General features: G+C 37.7%; 1 protein-coding gene across 6 annotated transcripts in view; it reads right to left on the bottom strand.

Moving 5' to 3' along the window:
* Nucleotides 1–18,759, bottom strand: part of diaph2 (diaphanous-related formin 2) — a 464,914-nt gene that overhangs the window by 130,723 nt on the left and 315,432 nt on the right. For all 6 annotated transcript variants that reach the window (XM_028459306.1, XM_028459309.1, XM_028459308.1 and 3 more), the window contains one exon: nucleotides 9,504–9,628. In XM_028459306.1, the coding sequence (XP_028315107.1) occupies nucleotides 9,504–9,628 (125 nt within the window). The remainder of the gene's footprint in view (nucleotides 1–9,503; nucleotides 9,629–18,759) is intronic.

Below are 18,759 nucleotides of genomic sequence, written 5' to 3' on the forward strand. Positions count from 1 at the left end.
TCAATTGATGAAACAGTCAATCATTGCCAGGAAGTATTTTTTTGCCCTGTAGGCAGAGGCAGGATGTTATGTTCACTGACATGTATTTCACTGCAAAGTATAACTCAAAAATAACGAGGACATTATCAAACATACAAAGTCTTACTAACTTAAAATTACTCCAATGCCAAGTGGAAAAAGATGTTTCATAAAATGTGTGTGTTCCTTCTATTATGCACCAAGCCAGTGTTAAAACGTAATGTTTTCATCTTACTTAATGATGAAGGTCGCTTGTCATGAAAATCAAGATTGCCAGTCTTTTTTAACAAGAGCTTGGAATGTGAAGAAATAGTGTGTATATGTACAAGCCTCTCAGCACATGTCATCAGCAAAGAACACCCTCGAAAAGCTGGGATTCAACAATGTGTTTTGACAATTCTGTCTCAGCCTTGACTGGCACATAATGGCAGCCAATCCCCAGTTGAAATGCGACAAGCAAAAACAAAGCCTGTCAGAATGAGTTCGAGAGATGCCGACTGCGAGCCACATGTGGAGAGAGAAGGAGAGAGGGAAAGTTAAGTGTCGGGTGTCTTCCTCTCTACGTGACTGTCCCAGAGATGCACATCACGCTGCTCCCCCCACAGTGGGTGACACTGACAGGATACTGTCTGTGCAGCAACACCCCCCTGTGTGATTGATGAGCCTCATTTTGCCAATTAATGAAGAATCCCCTGTTGACTACCATCAGATTGTCGTTTGTAACTGTTAGTGTTTCTGACTGTCACTGATTCATTTTAATTAGCAATCTCTTTCTCCTCCGACTTTTCTATTGTGTCTCAAATTTGCTAAACTGGGTGATCAGTGTCGTGTTGGGGAATCGGCCCACCCTGTTATTTGCTGTAAATAATTGATTCAATAAGTGCACAGGTTTAACGGTAACCTTTTCTGTAATAGTCAACCCCTAATGTCAACCATATAATATATCTTACAATCAATTAGCAATTGTAAGGCAATTAGGAGACTTTATTTGCATAATGAAGCCTGTAATTACTCCATAGCAAGCATACCCAGTCAATAAGTTCGGCAAATCGTTTTTAGCGCCGTCTATATGAGCGTAGTGCTGGAGGCGAGAGCCTGCAGTCATGAAGACACCCTGACGGTATAAAAAAAAAAAAAAGCCACAATGGAGAAAAGTTAGAAAAGAACAATGAATTCCCTTGATGGCATCAGCAAGAAAGAAATAACATTAGTGTGGGCGAGAGAAAGTGTTTGGTCATTAGTTGGATTTACATTTTTAAATTGCTTCTAACAGGCAGACACAGCAACTTCAGCTAATTTATCAAATAACTTTAACAGCCTTTTGTGCACCACTCTGTAGCAGTCGTTGGCAATAAGGCAACATTAAATAATGAGTTCAGGTAAAAGCAACATCTGCATATGAATGGCTTGCTTTAATTCTTAAAAAATAAAAATCTTAATAATCTCCTCTTATCCTGTAAAAAGACAAAAAGGTTTTCAGCAGCCTTCCCAAGACTAGGACACAACATCAGTCTGTCACAGGGAATTGGTAAATGGTAATGGTCTTGATTTATAAAGCGCTTTATCCCCACACTGAAGTAGTCTCAGGGTGTACTCATACTGCCAGCCCGGGTCATTCCAAGCTCACAGCAGGAATCCCCCCCTCCCTGTCCCTCCTTTGGAAAGGATGCAATCACCAGCTCCACTTTGGTCCCGCTGACAAACATGTCATCACTTTCATTTACGCCATACGTATTGCATTACGTCACCATCAAGCTACTCTGGGTTTGTTGTTGACAGTACATGTTGATTTCATATCTTCTGTTGCGTAGGGTAATCAGGGCGGATAGGATTTATGGGCGATCGTGGCTCAGGTGGTAGAGGGTCGTCTTCTGATCGAGACGTTGGGGGTTCGATCCCACTACCTGACTATGTGTCGAAGTGTCCTTGGGAAAGACACTGAACCCTAAGTTGCTCCCAGTGGTCGACTAGCGCCTTGCATGGCAGTCCTGTCCCATTGGTGCGTGAATAAGCTGATATGTGAAGCGCTTTGGGACTGCTTCAGTGTGGGAATAAAGCACTATATAAATCAAGTCCATTTACCATTTACCATTTTCCAGTCGCTGGGGGGGCGCCAGCATGCAGCCTCTCTACAATACCTACCCTGTAGCTCGGAGGGGAGGGGGGCTGAGGGCCGATGGATGCGTAGACAAAGTAAACCCTTAGCTTTCCCTCTGATACAGTCAGATGATGTTTGGTAGATCTGGTTCAGAAGACAAATATCCAGCTGGCAATGGGGGGAGATGGAGGGGGACGGAACGTCAAATTTGCACACATTCCTGGTGAAGTAGAAGACACAGCTTTGAGCTGGCGTGTAATGGAGGCCAATGATGATAAACGATTTGTTTTCGATATCAGGCTAGCACAGTTTCGGTAACCAAGTCTTTGGTCTCCAGCAGTGAATCCAATAATGTGGCATCAAACTGTAAACCTAAAACTCAGCCAAGTTCGTTTCAAATGCATAATAAAGGTGATTGACTTAATTCATGACTAAATTCAGATTGTATAAAGAGACTCCAACAAGACAACAATGATGTGCAGGGCTGCACTAATGTTGTCTCGATACAACAACCACTGCATATTTACAGAATAAAATAACAAAACAGGCATCCAGCAACCCATCCCACCCCAACCACTCCCCCATACATTCATGCCACTTAGACCTAAATCAGGGGTGCCAAAACTTTTTTGGTTCTAGAGCTACTTCAACCATTGACAGCTCTTCATGATCTACTGTGTTGGGGTGTTATACTTGTACATCAGTACATTTTATTGTTTACACTATTACAATTACTAAAAAAATTCTTAAATATTTGGATAATATCAAAATGCTAACTGAGTTAGATCTAAATATATTTTAAAAAATGTAAATACAATCTAAACTGTTTGTAAAATATAGAGTAAAAATGTAGCCTCTCCATTTCATCGGAGCAGAACCAAAACTGTGTTAAAGTGTGATGGTCAGCAGTTTCAGTTTGTTTACAGCAGCAGCTAAGATCATCTTACAGTCTAAATCCACAGAAGCTCCAAACACAGCTGCTCACTTCATCAAAGACCCAGGTTAAAGAGTCAAATCTTTGCACCAAATCAGAACAGACAAAAGCCTTGTCGGCATTAACACAAATCTTCTCTGAGAGGCTGCTGTTCATACAGCAGAGAAGTAAAGTCAGGAAAACTCACCAAATACCAAATTAAATAAAGGAAACCTAAGAATCAAATGATCCAGTAAAGACGAAACGGAAGAAATGACAGACCCACAATGGTGGCGGACAACTATGGCTTATTACGGCGTTATAGAGCAGGCGAGTGAGTGTGTGTGTGTGTGTGGGGGGGTGGGGTGGGCAGGGTGCTGTGACCAGAATTGAGCTGGAAGAGGGTCTTCTTCTACTTATTAATAGAAGTTGTAAATGAACAGATTAGTGTGCTAGCGCCTCTTCAAATTGAGATCAGAAGCTGAATTGTTAGGTTGCATTTCTGATATACGTGACTGTGCCATTCTCATTCATTTATTAAGTATTGCGCTCCACGAGCTCGATCGAATCTGCTATCGATGCATTGACCCAAAAAGTTAAACCTAATGTATTGTTTCTGTCGGCCAAAAGTTATTATTTCCTAAAGTGTTGGATTAGTTTATGAAAAAGAAAAGACAGAGAACAATCATGAATACAAGTTCTGATTCCTTGAGTTTTTCCTTTCGATACCCCATGGCATATACCGTAGTTCCAGTGGTCGACGATCGTATTCAAGTAAAGTTTGGCTTCATCTCAAGCTCAGAAGATTTATTTGCAAACTGCATGTCTGTCTTTTACCTAAGTCACAGGGATTTCATTAACATTAAATGAAGGTGAAATCATGAGCCATGATGACAGAGAAGAGAGAGACGGCTCAGCAGAGAAGCATAGCTGGTGTCTACTGTGGGATTAGAGCCCGGCAACAAGTGCTCAAGGGGACCTTTGCATCAAACCCAGAAGCCCATGACAAATGAGGGCGACCGGGCCTCTGTCTATTACCCTGCACTAAGCCTGAGCCTTTTGGGGAAGTAATGAGGTGCAGATTGGAGCCTATGCCACTGGGTCTTTAGGCTGACTTTCAGTGGAGCAGAAATAATCACAAAGGAGCTCTGTCCACGGCGGAAAAAGGAATATAGCAGCCGAGCAAGACAGAAACACAAAAGTTACACGTGGTAACTAAATAAAAGAACCCTCAGGACTTTTTCTTTTACAACATGATCCACCCTGCTATGTATTAATGTCAATGAAGAAGCCAAACCAAATTCTAATAGAAGTTGAAGATGAGAGTATTTTAGATTACAGAGGAACAGCCCTTAACAGAAATCAGGGGATCCCAAAGGCTCCCACACAGAGAGCAACAGGGCAGTGGAATATGACACACACTCACTGAGGGGGAAAAAGGGGAACATCAACAGTATATGATGACTCTTCCTCATGCACTCTGGAGGCTACTGTGTAGGCAGTTGGTCAGTAGGATTACTCAGCTGCTTAATGTAGCTGCAACATCAGGCCAAGTGTCACAGCCTAACAAGACACTGATAAGCCATCTCGTAGGAAGTTCTTCTGGACGAAGCAGAAAGATAGTCTGACTGGGGAGCGATTACAGGGATCAAATGATGGAAGTAATAGACATTGAAATCTTTGCTAAAACGCGTGCTGTGCTATGTTGGACAAAAGAACGTGGACATTGATTAGCCTGTTGTTGGACATAATCTGAAATCTATAGTGAATATTCATGAGTTACACTTAGTATTTGCAATTCTGAAATCATACAGTACATTGGGAATATTAGATATTCCTCTGTTACAAAAACAAGTAAAAAGTTGTGATATAGATTGTTGTTGTTGCACTGAGAAAAAGGGTGTGAGCCAGAGAGGGATCAGTGTCTGATGAAGTATTTTTCTTTAAAGGTAAAGCTTTCCACGGTGCTTCCTGTACCTTTAACTAGAGCTGGGCAATACATCAAGATTTAATATAAAAACATACAGTATCACTTCTAACAATATATTTTTATTTTATAACTTATTTTGCATGAAAATACTTGTTTTAGAAGTCGCTGATTTTGCTTCTTCTCAGAACAGCATGAAAAGCACAGTTAGATGGATTACTGAGTGCGTCCTAACCCAGACCTTCCCCTAAACAAGCCACACTACAGAACTCACTCACACGTGCTGTCCCTTAGAGGAGAAAAAGCCAAGAGTGGCACACATTTTGCAGCTGTTTGTTAATAAATGTGCCTGACATTTTTCATCAGCAAATCTAACTCAAAATTGTGTTTTTGGTAAGAAAAATTGAGATTAATATTGTATATCACCATTTTGAGAAAAAATATTGAGATATGAGTCTTGGACCATATCGCCCAGCCCTACCTTTAACCCATTTGTTTTTTATTTATTTATGTAGACCAAAAATTAAAGAAAAAAACAAAAAAAAAAAACCCCAAAATAAAACAAAGAAGCACATTTCTCTAAATAATCTGACTTTAAGATGTTGATGACCGCAGTGATTAAAGCAACATAGTGCCTCTTATCCAACAAGACAATTGACCAACTTAGGACAATATATTTACTCTAAGTGCCTGCAACCAATATAAGAGATCATTGTTAACTGTACACTAATAAGCCTGAAACCACGAGGGTCTTCAATGGTCACCAATCAACAAGAGTCATCTACTCACTGCCTTGGAACACTGGTGTTTGACCTGGGAGGTATTTGTCCTGGTACATGAATTGGGGCCTTTGTCAGTTCTCTTGCTTCAAATGTTTAGGAACAGAGTGGAAACCTGGGCTAAACTAGAGGGTGATGATGGAAGATGAAAAGTCTGATATTAATTACGCGGCTTCCACAGCACTGGTATGTGATTGTTTGCATGTGAGGACGTGTGAACGTGTGAGGAAGACTGATTGTGTAGAAAAGTTTAGATACATCAGTGAAGATGTTACATTTTGACACAAAAACAAGCAACACTAAACAGAATAAGCATACGTTGCCAATGGCATTACATCATCCAAGCATAAAAGTACAGGAAGCAAATGCAATATCAAATTGACGGTAAGAAATGTATAATACACTATTTATTATAATTTTCAGCATCTGAGCAGATTTAATAGATTTTACATCACTAAGCTCTCAAATAACTAATTATCTATGCCATAAGTATGCCAGGCACTCTAAATGTGAGAACAAGTACATTACACATTATTCATAAGGTCCTGCAGTGACCTTCTGAGTCTCAAAAGGATAAGTTTTATTACAAATTATGCTCTGACATTTCGCACTTAAAATAAATAAATAAATAGTAATAATTCTTCAATTGGTGATTGACCAAATGTGAACTGTTAGGCACAATTTAAACCTTAATAACTCTTAAAGCTGGTCACTACTTAAAGCTGTTACCACGATCATTTTCTTATTAAATGGAAAAAAAAAAAAAAAACAGTTTATGCCTCAGAGATCAATTAATTAAACATTATATAATCCAGAAATAAAGGAAAAAAGCTTGTAATTGCTGCTTGAAAGTTTGTATTTTTGTCCATCCTAAACATTTTTGTGACAGGTGCACAGAAGTGTCATTCCTTCTTTCTTACTGTGATTTATTTTTGCTTCTTTTTCTCTTGACAAGTAAAAAACTCTGTGCACCTGTCTCTGCGATGCCATTCCACAATGCAATGCACAGTAATGTAAACAAACGGGCTGTTGATGGTGGCAATAACAACTTTTTCTTTTATTTTTGGAGTAAATTATGTTCGATTCATTGATCTATGAGGCGTACGCTGCATATGATTTTAAAGGATATATTTATATGAGAAAAGATATTGGTGGAAGCAGCTTTAAGTACTTAGTCTACTGAGTTAAGAAGAACATACCTTGCTCGATTTTGCTTTCAGGATTTACTTTGAAAACAAAATCGACTGTTTTAAGACAAAAACTTGCTTCCCAGAAAGTGAAAATGAAGGTAAATGTCATGGTTTGACAATCCAGGCTATAAAAGGCAGGGCGATATTACATTAGCGAGGGTCAAGTCACTGTGTAGTGCAGAGGGAAATATTTTGGGCATGTATGTGGGCATTTATCAATGCTCAGGCTGGTTGTGCATCGTTCCCATCAATCCACCTCACAACATCAATATTCTGGTATGCCGACTCCCCACATTACACCATCCTGTCATATCCAACAGCAGGAGCGTGTGTGTGTGTGTGTGTGTGTGTGTGTGTGTGTGTGTGTGTGTGTGTGTGTGTGTGTGTGTGTGTGTGTGTGAGAGAGAGAGAGAGAGTGTGTGTCCGTGAATGTAGGCAATAGCAGTACTTACTCTGCTGAAAAATGACTCTCTGGGGGCTTGTGGCTCAACTCTACAGCCTTTGTGAGCCCCCATTACTTCTGACAGATAGAGATCACTAAACTGCTGAACAAACACCCCATTCAGTCATTTACATACATTACTGTAATGGGAAGAGTAACATTTTCGTCTCCCCTTTAGTTTCTTTCTTTCTTTCTTGAAATCTAAATTTAAACCACGCACAGTGAGAGAGGAACACACAACACATCTAAATTTACTGTTGAATATTGTGTTGAAACTGTACAGTGCTGGGGTGAATAATATATTTTAAACACCTTGCTGTGACTAAGATCTGCACAAATTAATCTCAGGAAGTAGTGACAAGTCACACTAAAACAGAGCCAAACACACGCATTCACTGTAAATTACTCCTCCACACACACACAGACACACACACACACACACACACACACACACACACACACACACACACACACACACCAGCTCATTCATCACAGTCATGTCAAGTCAACATCAAGACAACAGAGCTTCACTTGGATTTTTCAGAGCTGCTCAAGCATTGAATGCATGACTTTTAGCTGATGTTGTTATTCCATCTGTCACGCTTCAAGAAACCTACATTGCCTTCTTTTAAATCCCAAGTATAAAGTTTAAAAAAGGTATGTTTGCCTTCACTCTGCTATCTTTTGCACAGCCAACAAAATGTCATCCCCAAAATATACAGCGCTGTATTTCATACGCTGTCATTGTTCCTGCACTTAGCTGTGCGACACAGATTAGAGTGCTCCCTGAGCTTATTGCAAATAGTGCTACTAAAAACTTCAGCAAATCAAACATTCTCCACATTCTCCTAATCTCCCTGTTTGCTCTGAGTGTATCTGGTTTCGTTCCACTGCCATGCTTGCTTGCACAAAAAAGCAGGACTACATTCGATATGGGTTTAAAGCAGTGGAAAAATAAAAGTCTTGAATGATAATCTTTAGAAAAGAGGGCCGGCTAAAGCCACAGAAATGCTCTTCGGCTCCACTGCTTCCTAAATGTAATATCCTCAAGGACATATCTACATACATAGAGTGCACTTATTCTATTTAATTTGTAGTAAGGAAAAAAATAAATAAAAATATATATATATATTTTTTACACTAATTATGTTGCACCACAAGGTTGTAGAAATGATTAGAACTATTCTTTAAAACGCATTAAAAATAACATAAAATGAGCACTCGTATATTTCAGAACAGTAAAATCACAAATTATTATTATTATTATTATTATTATTAAATTATTATTATTATTATAAAATATGTGATTGCATATTTTGATAGTTTTATGGGTTTTGAAGACGAGTCATAATTGTTTCGCTTTTTCAATAAAGGTTACAATTTTTACACATTTTGTGGAAATTCTTTCAAAAAGTTTCCAATAAAAATTAAAATTTTTACATAGTTTGCTGGAATTTTGTTGCGATGAGCGGGGGCTGCAAATTGTACAAATGGGGCGCAACACAAACAGTTTGGGAATGGCTGTATTGAAGTATTACTTTATCAATACTTTCACTATAGACTTGTTTTTCAACAATATTAAAAAAACAAATATAATAAAAAAAATTATATTTCAATGATAGTCCAAAAATTGCAGACTGATCTAATTCAATTGAGAAGTAGAATCATGAATTGTTAATGAAACTAGAGAGGTGTCATGAGGAAAAATGATGCTTTACTAGTTGTTTGGAGAGGCTTATGGCCAGAATAGGTGATACGTTGGTGTATGGGACTCTGGGGCCACCATTAGAGTCCCCAAGAGGACAAGCAGCACTAGCAGAGTGCAGTAAAAATAGCCATGGGCATGATTTCACTCCAGGGACCCATGGAGGAGTGAAGAGGGAGATCTGATCAACGTCTCACAGCGAGGCAGCCAGATCCATTTCCCATGATCCCCAGGGTACCACCTCTCACACCAAGTGACTTAAACTGCTTCCTACTGCTAGGCAGAGAACAAGCCACGCATACCTTTTTTTTTTTTTTTTTTACTGCCGAGGGCACGAAAAGACAAAGAATGACCAAGCATGGTCTGATGCGTAAATATGACACATACCTGTCGATGACAGTGGAAGTAATGACAATTTAAAAAAAGGATATGGACATCTTTTCCACAAACTTGTCTTGCTGGTCATCGGTTTTGGGAAAGTTTTCAATGTCATTCTCAAGTCGTTGAATGTGACGCTCCATGGTGGTCAGGCTGCTCTTCAAGATCTCAGCAGACACTGTAGAAAAACGAAAGAATAAAAAATTAAGAATGGATTCATAAACAGGTAATTAGACACTGCAATATTAACAAAATTCACCAGTTATTTCTGCAAAATGACAACATTGGCATTCCCTAGAAAGTAACCGTGTGTGTGTGCATGTGTGTGCATCTGTGTGTGTGTGTGTGTGTGTGTGTGTGTGTGTGTGTTCATTAATCAATGTTTCACTGTTCACATGTGTCAAACTCAAGGCCCGGGGGCTAAATCCGGCCTTTTCGAGCATCCAATTTGGCCCGCAGAATCAAATATAAATGACATAGAAAACAAGAATCATTGTGTAAATGAAACTCAACAATATTTGCAGGTGCTCACAGTTTTCTTGGTGCTTATATTGCACATATTGCAGTCATTTTTAAAGTTAAATAGTTGAAAAAAACTAAAAATTCCAAAGAAAATCCTTCAATTTTCCTCAAATGATGACACAATATTTCCCTTAATTTAATAGATATTGGTCACAAAATCCAGGAAATTGAAATTGAATATTCTGTTGGGGCTGATATCTATCCTGGATATTGGCGTTTTCTTACATATTTTGTATTTTATGTTTACGTAGAAGAGCAATAATGTTAAAATTACTTATTTTCTCGCATAAAATCTGTGGCCCACTTCAGATCAAACTGCTCCGTATTTGGCCCCTGAACTAAAATAATTTAGGAGGAGCCTTCCTAGTAAAGACAAATTAGGATCTTCGTAAAGATTTTGCTGTACTTTATAACATGTAGACTGATTTGTTGTTTCTTAAATTCTACTTCTAACTTGTTCTGATGTCCCAATCGATTGGAAGCCCTTAAAGTTGGACTCCAATAAAAATAAAATAAATTAATGACGTGCTTGATTGATGCCAGTAGATTGACTCCAAAACACAAAGTAAATACAAATCAACTTCTAAAACACTTGTAAGACACAACGGGAGGTAGTTGTGTCATCACAGTTAACTTAACAGGTGGTTTGAAGTCAAAGGATTAAGAATTAATAACGTTTCCACAGTTAAAACACATTAAAATGTTAACCCCAGTCCCAAAATTTGATGAGGATCTTTAAAACTGTAAAAATATCCAGTAGGGTCTTTTCCATGTATCCATTTTGAGCTTGTAGTAAAAGTTAAGTGGATCATTAAATGAAAAAAAAAAAAAAAACCTTGACTTTTAATCTGTCAGTAAAATACTCTCTTATTAGCTGCTATTGTGATTTCACACATAACAGAAGGCTGTCCTCAACAGATTATATCATCAACCTGTCACTACATAGTAATCTACAAGGTTAGGTCCACATAAAATAAAATAAGATGCAATGGGAAGTGAAAAGAAAGGTAATAGATGAGTTGTCAACAGTCGTGGCCTTGGTGACATGAGGGTCAACCTTGTCTTTTGTTACATCAGTTCCAGAGTGTGGCTCCGCCCTTTGATAATCCGACTGCGACGAAGGTTAGTGATGTCTGCCGTTGTGAAAAAACTTCAAATTTCCAAAAATGGACTACTATATGCTCATTTATAACAACGTCCCCTGTGTCTCTAACCACTGATATACTCTCAAATATCACAAGGTTTGAATGTAAATCAAAGGAACAGAGGCTACCATGCAATGAAGAACAAACGTGAAACTAAAAGAGCATCACATTGAGAATGGTTGCTCACACCTCATCTTCCACTGAGAAATCAACATGAATCCAAAACAAATATGATTCAATGAAATTGTTACATTTATGCAAGATATAGGCCTACATAACATTGTAGTCATACAAATGTACAACCGCACAAAGCATTCCAAGGTGAATGAAATATGTCGAATAAAACATAATGGATCAGATTCACTAAGCACTGACAAAAAAGATATTAAACCAGAAGCGTCCCTAAATCCTTTGTTAGCGCTGTTTCCTCACCTGCTGTGGGGGAGTCACTAACATTGAGGTGTAAATTGGTGTGCGTGGAGTTGTGGAAATCTGCCTACATTACATATTCATCAGGGGGAAACGCGCTAAATGGATTGTGGGCGCATTGTGACGCACAGAAGACACAATCACAATTCCCTGGGGTTTATTAGCACGTGAAGTGACATTTGCACACTATTTAATACCCCTAAACCTTTAGTGAATCTGCCCAAATGTGTCTAAAAGTGTCTCTGATCCCTTTTTCTTGAACGACAGAGTGCTCTGTTTTATGTCTCGTAAGTACACCAGAAACCAATGTTTTTCTGCTGAATATACTGTTTGTGTATTTGGTATTAAGTAGTGCTGTTGATTGATCCTAGTCCCACTATTCACATTTTAGTAATAGTATTAGTATTTAGCTGTAAAATGTCCGGTATACTGGCCACTAAGGATAGAATACCGGCTATTACAACTGAATTTTGCTATTGGTTGAACGGTAAGCTCTTGAAACCCCTGTGTCATCATTTTAACTGTTGGCCCCGCCTCTCGTATAAAACCTGACATCGCCTGCTTGTAAATTGTAGGTTAGATTGGATACTAGTAACTGTTTTTGTTAGCATCACTTTAATTATATAGGTGAGCTAATGCTACATTGTTCTTTATGCACATTTCTTTTTTCAGAGTGTGGTGTTACCAGAGCCACCTCCCTGCAGCAGACGTTCTCTCTAGGAGAGAGATTGGCGCAGTGACCACAAGAGCACCTGTTACAAATATGAATGTCATTTAGGTGGTGTGGAATTAAATTCAACATGATAAAGTCCCAAAACAGGGTTATTTTATTAACCACAATAATAAAATATTACTGTTGGGGGCATTATCTACCGCTCAAAAACGTCACCCACCGGCTCCTGTCTGCGCTAAAAGCTCAAACATGTATAGCTCTGGACTGTTGGGAGGAGACTCTGAAGGCAAAAAGTCCTCCACCTCAAATGACCTCTCTGTGGAAAATGTGTTCTCACTGTCGGACTCGGTCATGTTTAGCTTGTTAGCTAGCAGTTGTGATGGGTTTTGATTCTGTGTGTGCGGGGAAGGACGGGAGGGGGCGGTTACTGAAAGTAACTGGGCGTGTCTTACTGCTCCAACAGAAACGCCCATAATCAAGGCTTTTTTTAAATTTCCCTCCTAGTGACAGCTCAGCAGAAGGCAGGGGTTTACTTACCCTTTAATAAGTTTCCATGAACACTCAGATGAGTGGGTCCCTTTAACTGTTGTCAACGCAAGGAATTGCGGGGCAACATTATCTCGTCTCCTTTGGCAAAGGAAGCATCAGTGCTTCCTAGGCTAAAGGAGGTTATAAAGGAAGCATTGAGCCCCCTTTCCTGAGTTTTCAGAGAAATTGAACGTTCATCATCATGGCCACCACCTAAACACTTCCGGGGATTAAGGAAAAGTGGATGGGAAAGGAGATAGGAAGGAATATTCAGACGCACCCTAGCAATACAGCAAGAGTGAGGAATGAGGTCACTCTCATTTATACACTTGTCGTCCAGCTCGCTTTGTAGACATACCAGAGGATCCACCAACCATCCACCTCAGTCACACAAAAACAGCCTCCTGAGAGAAAGCCACACTATCACACAGCCCGTTTCTCAACCGATGAGACTTCCAGGGTTCCCTAGGCTCCTTTCACGGTGATCTCAGCCCCACTAATGGAGAAGAAGCAAAGTGAACAGTGAGGGAAGTAAATAAATGGTGCATGTGCAAAAAGAATTACATCCCCATTGTGCCCTGAGATGTGGTCTCCGTCGTGTTGTGGGTTATAATAGCTACTTGACGGCCTGAGTGATGGCATTGATAAAGAATGGCTAAAACAATGATTGTGTAAACAACAGCAGCCAAGAAAGCATTGCTTAAGCATTGACTGGTGATGTTCCAGGGGAGCTATTTACAGGATCACAGTGAAGCCATGGGAGCCGAGCACAGACCACACCGACACACCATTTTATCATCTGAAGACAATATAGTATTCCAGTCATTGCAAATAATCAATGCAGAATATTTTAAACAATTATTTACCAAATACATATGTATACAGCGTCTACAGAAGGGAACATTTATTCTTCTGGGAAATCATTAGTCCTACAAAAATAACACGGCTATTTCCTTAGGAGAAAAACATGGCATCGCTATCATCTCTTGAATATGCAATTCAAAGTAAACCATAGAAGAAGAAAAAAGAATATCTTGTGTTTTTCTGTTTTTAAAATAAAAGAGTTTTGGTCTTATTGATAATTAAAAAAAAAACTTTCAAAGTAATATGAACCATGAAAGCGCTGTGACCTGAAAGAGACAATAAAAACAAAAGGATGGACTAAATCCACATTAATGAAATGTGTGGTCAACATCATTCATTGTTGGGATAAGCTTTGGAAATACACACAGTTGACAGTTTCATCATACTTTAAAACAAAAGAGAGAAAACCCATAATTCATTTGGCTTTGCCCTGTTTCTTTTTACTAAACTGCCAGAGGAAAAATAATGTGTGGCTCACAATACCAAATCAACCGCTTTAATGTGAAGATGTCAACTTCCTATTCAGTCATTTGTAGAAGGGGACCAATTTTCATTTTGATTTATAGACAAATAATACCAATCTTTCATCCAGTGCTCTTGCAACTCTGCCAAAGGTTACAAAAGAAAATGGAGATTTATTTTTATCGGTGCTGCCATTGTCGCATAAAAGATCAAGTTTTAAATAATCTGCGCACTTGGGAAAACAAAGACAAACGCAACATAAAACAAAAGGAGAAGGTCGCTCTGACATGCATTTATTAGGGCAAGCAAGTGACTTTCTGTGTTTGGCAGGGGACACTGGGAGGAAAGATGAAAACGATAGAAACAAACAAACATTGGATTGACTGAAATGAAGCTGACATTTTGAAGATGTAAACGTGATGATGATGTTTGTGGAGTGACAACATCATCGAAGCTGCACAGTGGTGCAGTTTATACTGAAGTCAAAATCTGCCCTGATCTGAGTTTGATTCAATTCGATTCAGGGGCCATCGATCGATTTGAGACAACGTTATATGTTCACATTACATTTCACCTAAAGCTGGAATAATTCAGAATAATTTATATGGACTGAATTGGTCTAAAATTAAGTTGTAATAAAATAAATGAATAAAACATTAAGTCATTTTGATGTTTTAACAATTTAATTACTGAAATAGTTCAGACATTTAAACTTAAAAAAAAATTAAGAAAAGAAAAGAAAAGAAAAAAAAAAAAAACCTGTGCTGCATTGCATTGACAATGTTTGATTGATGCTTTGAGTTTCCATCAATTTGATTGGATCGTTGATTAACCAATACATATATCGATCCAGATTGATGGATCGTTACACCCCTAGTAACAAAGCAGTCACATTTTTTATTCTGATCACCTTCGATCATGTGATCACCAAAAAGTAGGCAAAACAAAATATAAATTTATAAATATATATATAAAAAAATTGGGTACAGTAAAACCCATCTAAAGTTTATTTCTGAATTTTATAATCAATTCTTCAATGTTTTTTTTGTTATCTTGCAGTTTGCTTAAACATTGTCTTTACTCTAAAACTGGGGTTTGACGAGCCATAGCTTGGAGTTTGTGAAATAATCATTTAAAAAAACATAACATTTATGTATAGTAACAAAAGTATATACTGTAACTACATATTGGGACAGAAAAACAAACTGTCCACATACAGTATGTGGATACTGCACATGCTGCACTGCTGTATCACTGTGAAGTATTATGGCTGTCTCCAAGAATGAATAAAAACATTAAAAATATTAGTACCATGAACACATGTTATGAACAAAACAAGCACTCCAGATACTGTTTAGGTTCATTTATGCTGCAAAGATCTTAAATATTGAAGTAGAATTGTTCAAATAATAAATCATTCCTATGGCATTTAGGGAGCCAAATGTTATAAATACAAATGAGTGTGTAGCTATAGTTGAAATTCATTAAACAGCAGTTACCATACTGCACATCTTGTACATTTAAAATGCAACTCTTTTTCTGTATATCACATTAATTAATACATTTAATGCACACTGCCGTCATCTAATTATATAGTACGGTAGTTAAATCCCTTCTATATACACTTCTAATGTTTTAGCCTTAGCTTAACTTTACAGGCTGTGAATAAATACCTCATATAACTGAGATAATTAAATATATTCTACAATTATTTAGGCAAGGCAAGACATGTATTTGTATAGCACATTTCATACACAAGGCAACTCAATGTGCTTTACAGAAAACAATTAACAGCTTAAAAATCAATAAGAACATCAAAATCAGCAACAAAACCATTTAAAATCTACGTTAAAACCATTTAAAGTCAGCAACAAACACATTACATCAACAACAACGTGACCAAAAACCTCCCTCTCAGTCATACGCAGTAGAGAAATTTTTTTTTTAAAATGTTCACATTAGACAATAAAACAAAGACAAAACCATCAGGGAGTGGTTAAGCATCGACCCATCTGGGTAAGAATGAAATAAAGAAATAAAAGAGTGTTCAAAAACAAGATTAGTCATTTTAGTGGATTTAGTGTAACATGTAAAACTGGTGAAAATAAACCTGGTTTGTGTGTAATAAGTACCGGGAACAGAGGATTTCTGCCAAATTGTGCAGCCTTTGTATTAAAAAGCTCCTTCAAATCACCTTCAGGCGCCTGTAAGGAGCACAGTAAAGCTGGGACATAGCGTTAACTGATGGATGTTGGGCCAAAAGCACATTTTTCATCCGTAAGGTGGGGAGTGGCTCCCAAAAGCTTTGGAAACAACTTAAATCAGTGAGGAACTGGAGGAATGTTGTCAAACACTAAAGCTGCTGCAGCGCTCACTGCCACAAATACAATATATATATATATATATATATATATATATATATATATAAAATGGTCTGTTATTAATGTACACCTCTAACATGTAGTAATATAACAAAAGAAAATACCATATTGTCAAACTAGAAACGCAATTAAATGAATAAAATAAAAAAATCTAGAGATATGGGACACTCTGGGGGAAAAGCCCCTTTTACAATGGGGTTCATGTCCTGGAGACTTTATGAGTTTTGTCAGCCATCACAGTTCCAACCCTGTGGTGAATCTCTGGAGGATTTACAAATGTAGTCAATTACAATATATTTTGATGCGTGGCAAACTTTAGACATTGACCTGGGGTGATGTCAATTCCCTGGGAAGTGCTGGGAAAAGCATTGAGGATAATGCTCCACTGCTCTATAGGAGTTTCTGCTTTGTGTGACACAATGAGAAAAACTCACAGAGACACATTGCTTTACCTCCTGTTCATTGTCAACTAACCACCCAGTGCTTGTCATGAAGTTACAAAAAAAATTGGTCATTACTCATGGCATCAGGATTCAGTATTTTTTTGTAATAATGTTCTGAAATGTTTTCTTGCTGCCTTTCCAGGAAGTACTTTAACTTTCACTCAATATCAGGAATTATTTTCTGGATAGGAGGTAAAAAAAAAAGGTTGGATGAACGGAGGAATGTTTTTTTTTTTTTGTGTGTGTGTGTGTTGAGCACAAAGACAATTGATGGTGCAATGTTTGCCAACTAAGTTAGCTCAAAAGATACAATCAGGGAATGAGTGAATTAGGACTTTCTTTTCTAAAATGCATGACTGGGATACATTCCTCATTAGGTGGATATTCCACTCTTTAATGTATTGTGTGTTACAGCCATGAAGCAGGACATGGTGGCAAAGACATGGAAACAACTACATCTCACCCAAAATAAATGATTGCGAACAGTAGAACTAAGTTTAGATGCTGACAAAAAACATTGAAAATTAGAGATAATAACAAAATGTTGCTATTTTTAATATTTATTCTTTTGGTATGTACATTGTTCTATGTCACACTATGTTAGTAATGTAAACTGGTTTCTCATACCAATGAAGCTGTTTGGAATTGAATTAAATTGAAATGATAACTTGCACAAAATAAAAAAAAAAATTAAATATACTGTACTCTGAAAATAGACTAAATAAACTACACAATTATATAACTGCATTAAAAGATGTGTGACAAAAAGGCATTTACCCTCTTTATCAATCCCCCATTAACTATTATGCATTTATTTTAAACTTGTTTATTTCTCTATTGTATGCAGGTGGTGTGTGTTGTTTGGTTCCTCTTTGTTTAGGTGTGTGTGTGTGTGTGTGTTAAACATAATAATTAGTGTACTCTCAATGACAGTTGTCTGTTACAATGCATTTTTTTTATTTATTGCAATAAAGTATTACAAATATGCATAACTGACTATAAGAAAGATGTACGCTTTAAATGATAACTTGTTCTTTTTCCTGGTAATAATATTTGTGTATATGTGTATATATCTGTATTATATTTGTACATTTCTATATTTGTATTATTATTTATCTTATTTTTCTACTGTTATGTGTACACTTGTATTTAATCCTTTTTGAAATTAACAGTCTTCTTTAGTGTTTATTATTTTTTATTTGTTTCTTTTTTGAGTGTCTGTAATGCAAGTCATTTCCCCTTTGATGAATAAAGTGTTTCTGATTTCACAGATATTTTGTGATAGCCACTGGTGCTGCCTTTAGCTTCAGCCTCAGTTCATCATTAGGTTAAATGTTTGCAATATTCCATGTCACATTAAACAGAATTTAACCTGCAGCTCTTAAGGTGAAAGTGAATTACTGGGAGGAGACATTGAGGGACAGAAAGCAAAACAATCTGCTGTCGTTGCCATAACATGGTAAACCACAGCGCTCAGGAGTGTCTCTCAGTGGCCTCTCTGACCTCTCATCATACACTTTTCTGTTTGGAAAACCATGTCACACTTAATCCATCATAGCTGGTGTAAAGTTGAACAACGCGACAGTGTTTATATTCCAACCAGTAACGTAGGTATAGATAATTTAGGGAAACTTTAGCTGTAGGACATGGAGTGAATATACTTACATAATAAATCGAGAATGTTGCTAAAAGCATGCTAAGAAATGGTGCACTAAGAGGCCTGAGGAGGGGTAGGATGGTGGGGAGAGGTGAAGAAGAGGTCACGTGTCTAACGTAGAAATACAGAAACTCTATGGAGGTGAACGACTTGAACAGCATCTCTTCAGGCAGGCGTTACAGTGGTTTAGGGTCATGTTGGGCTC

Source organism: Gouania willdenowi, chromosome 10 (genome assembly GCF_900634775.1).
Source record: "Gouania willdenowi chromosome 10, fGouWil2.1, whole genome shotgun sequence".
Classification (NCBI taxonomy): Eukaryota; Metazoa; Chordata; class Actinopteri; order Blenniiformes; family Gobiesocidae; genus Gouania; species Gouania willdenowi.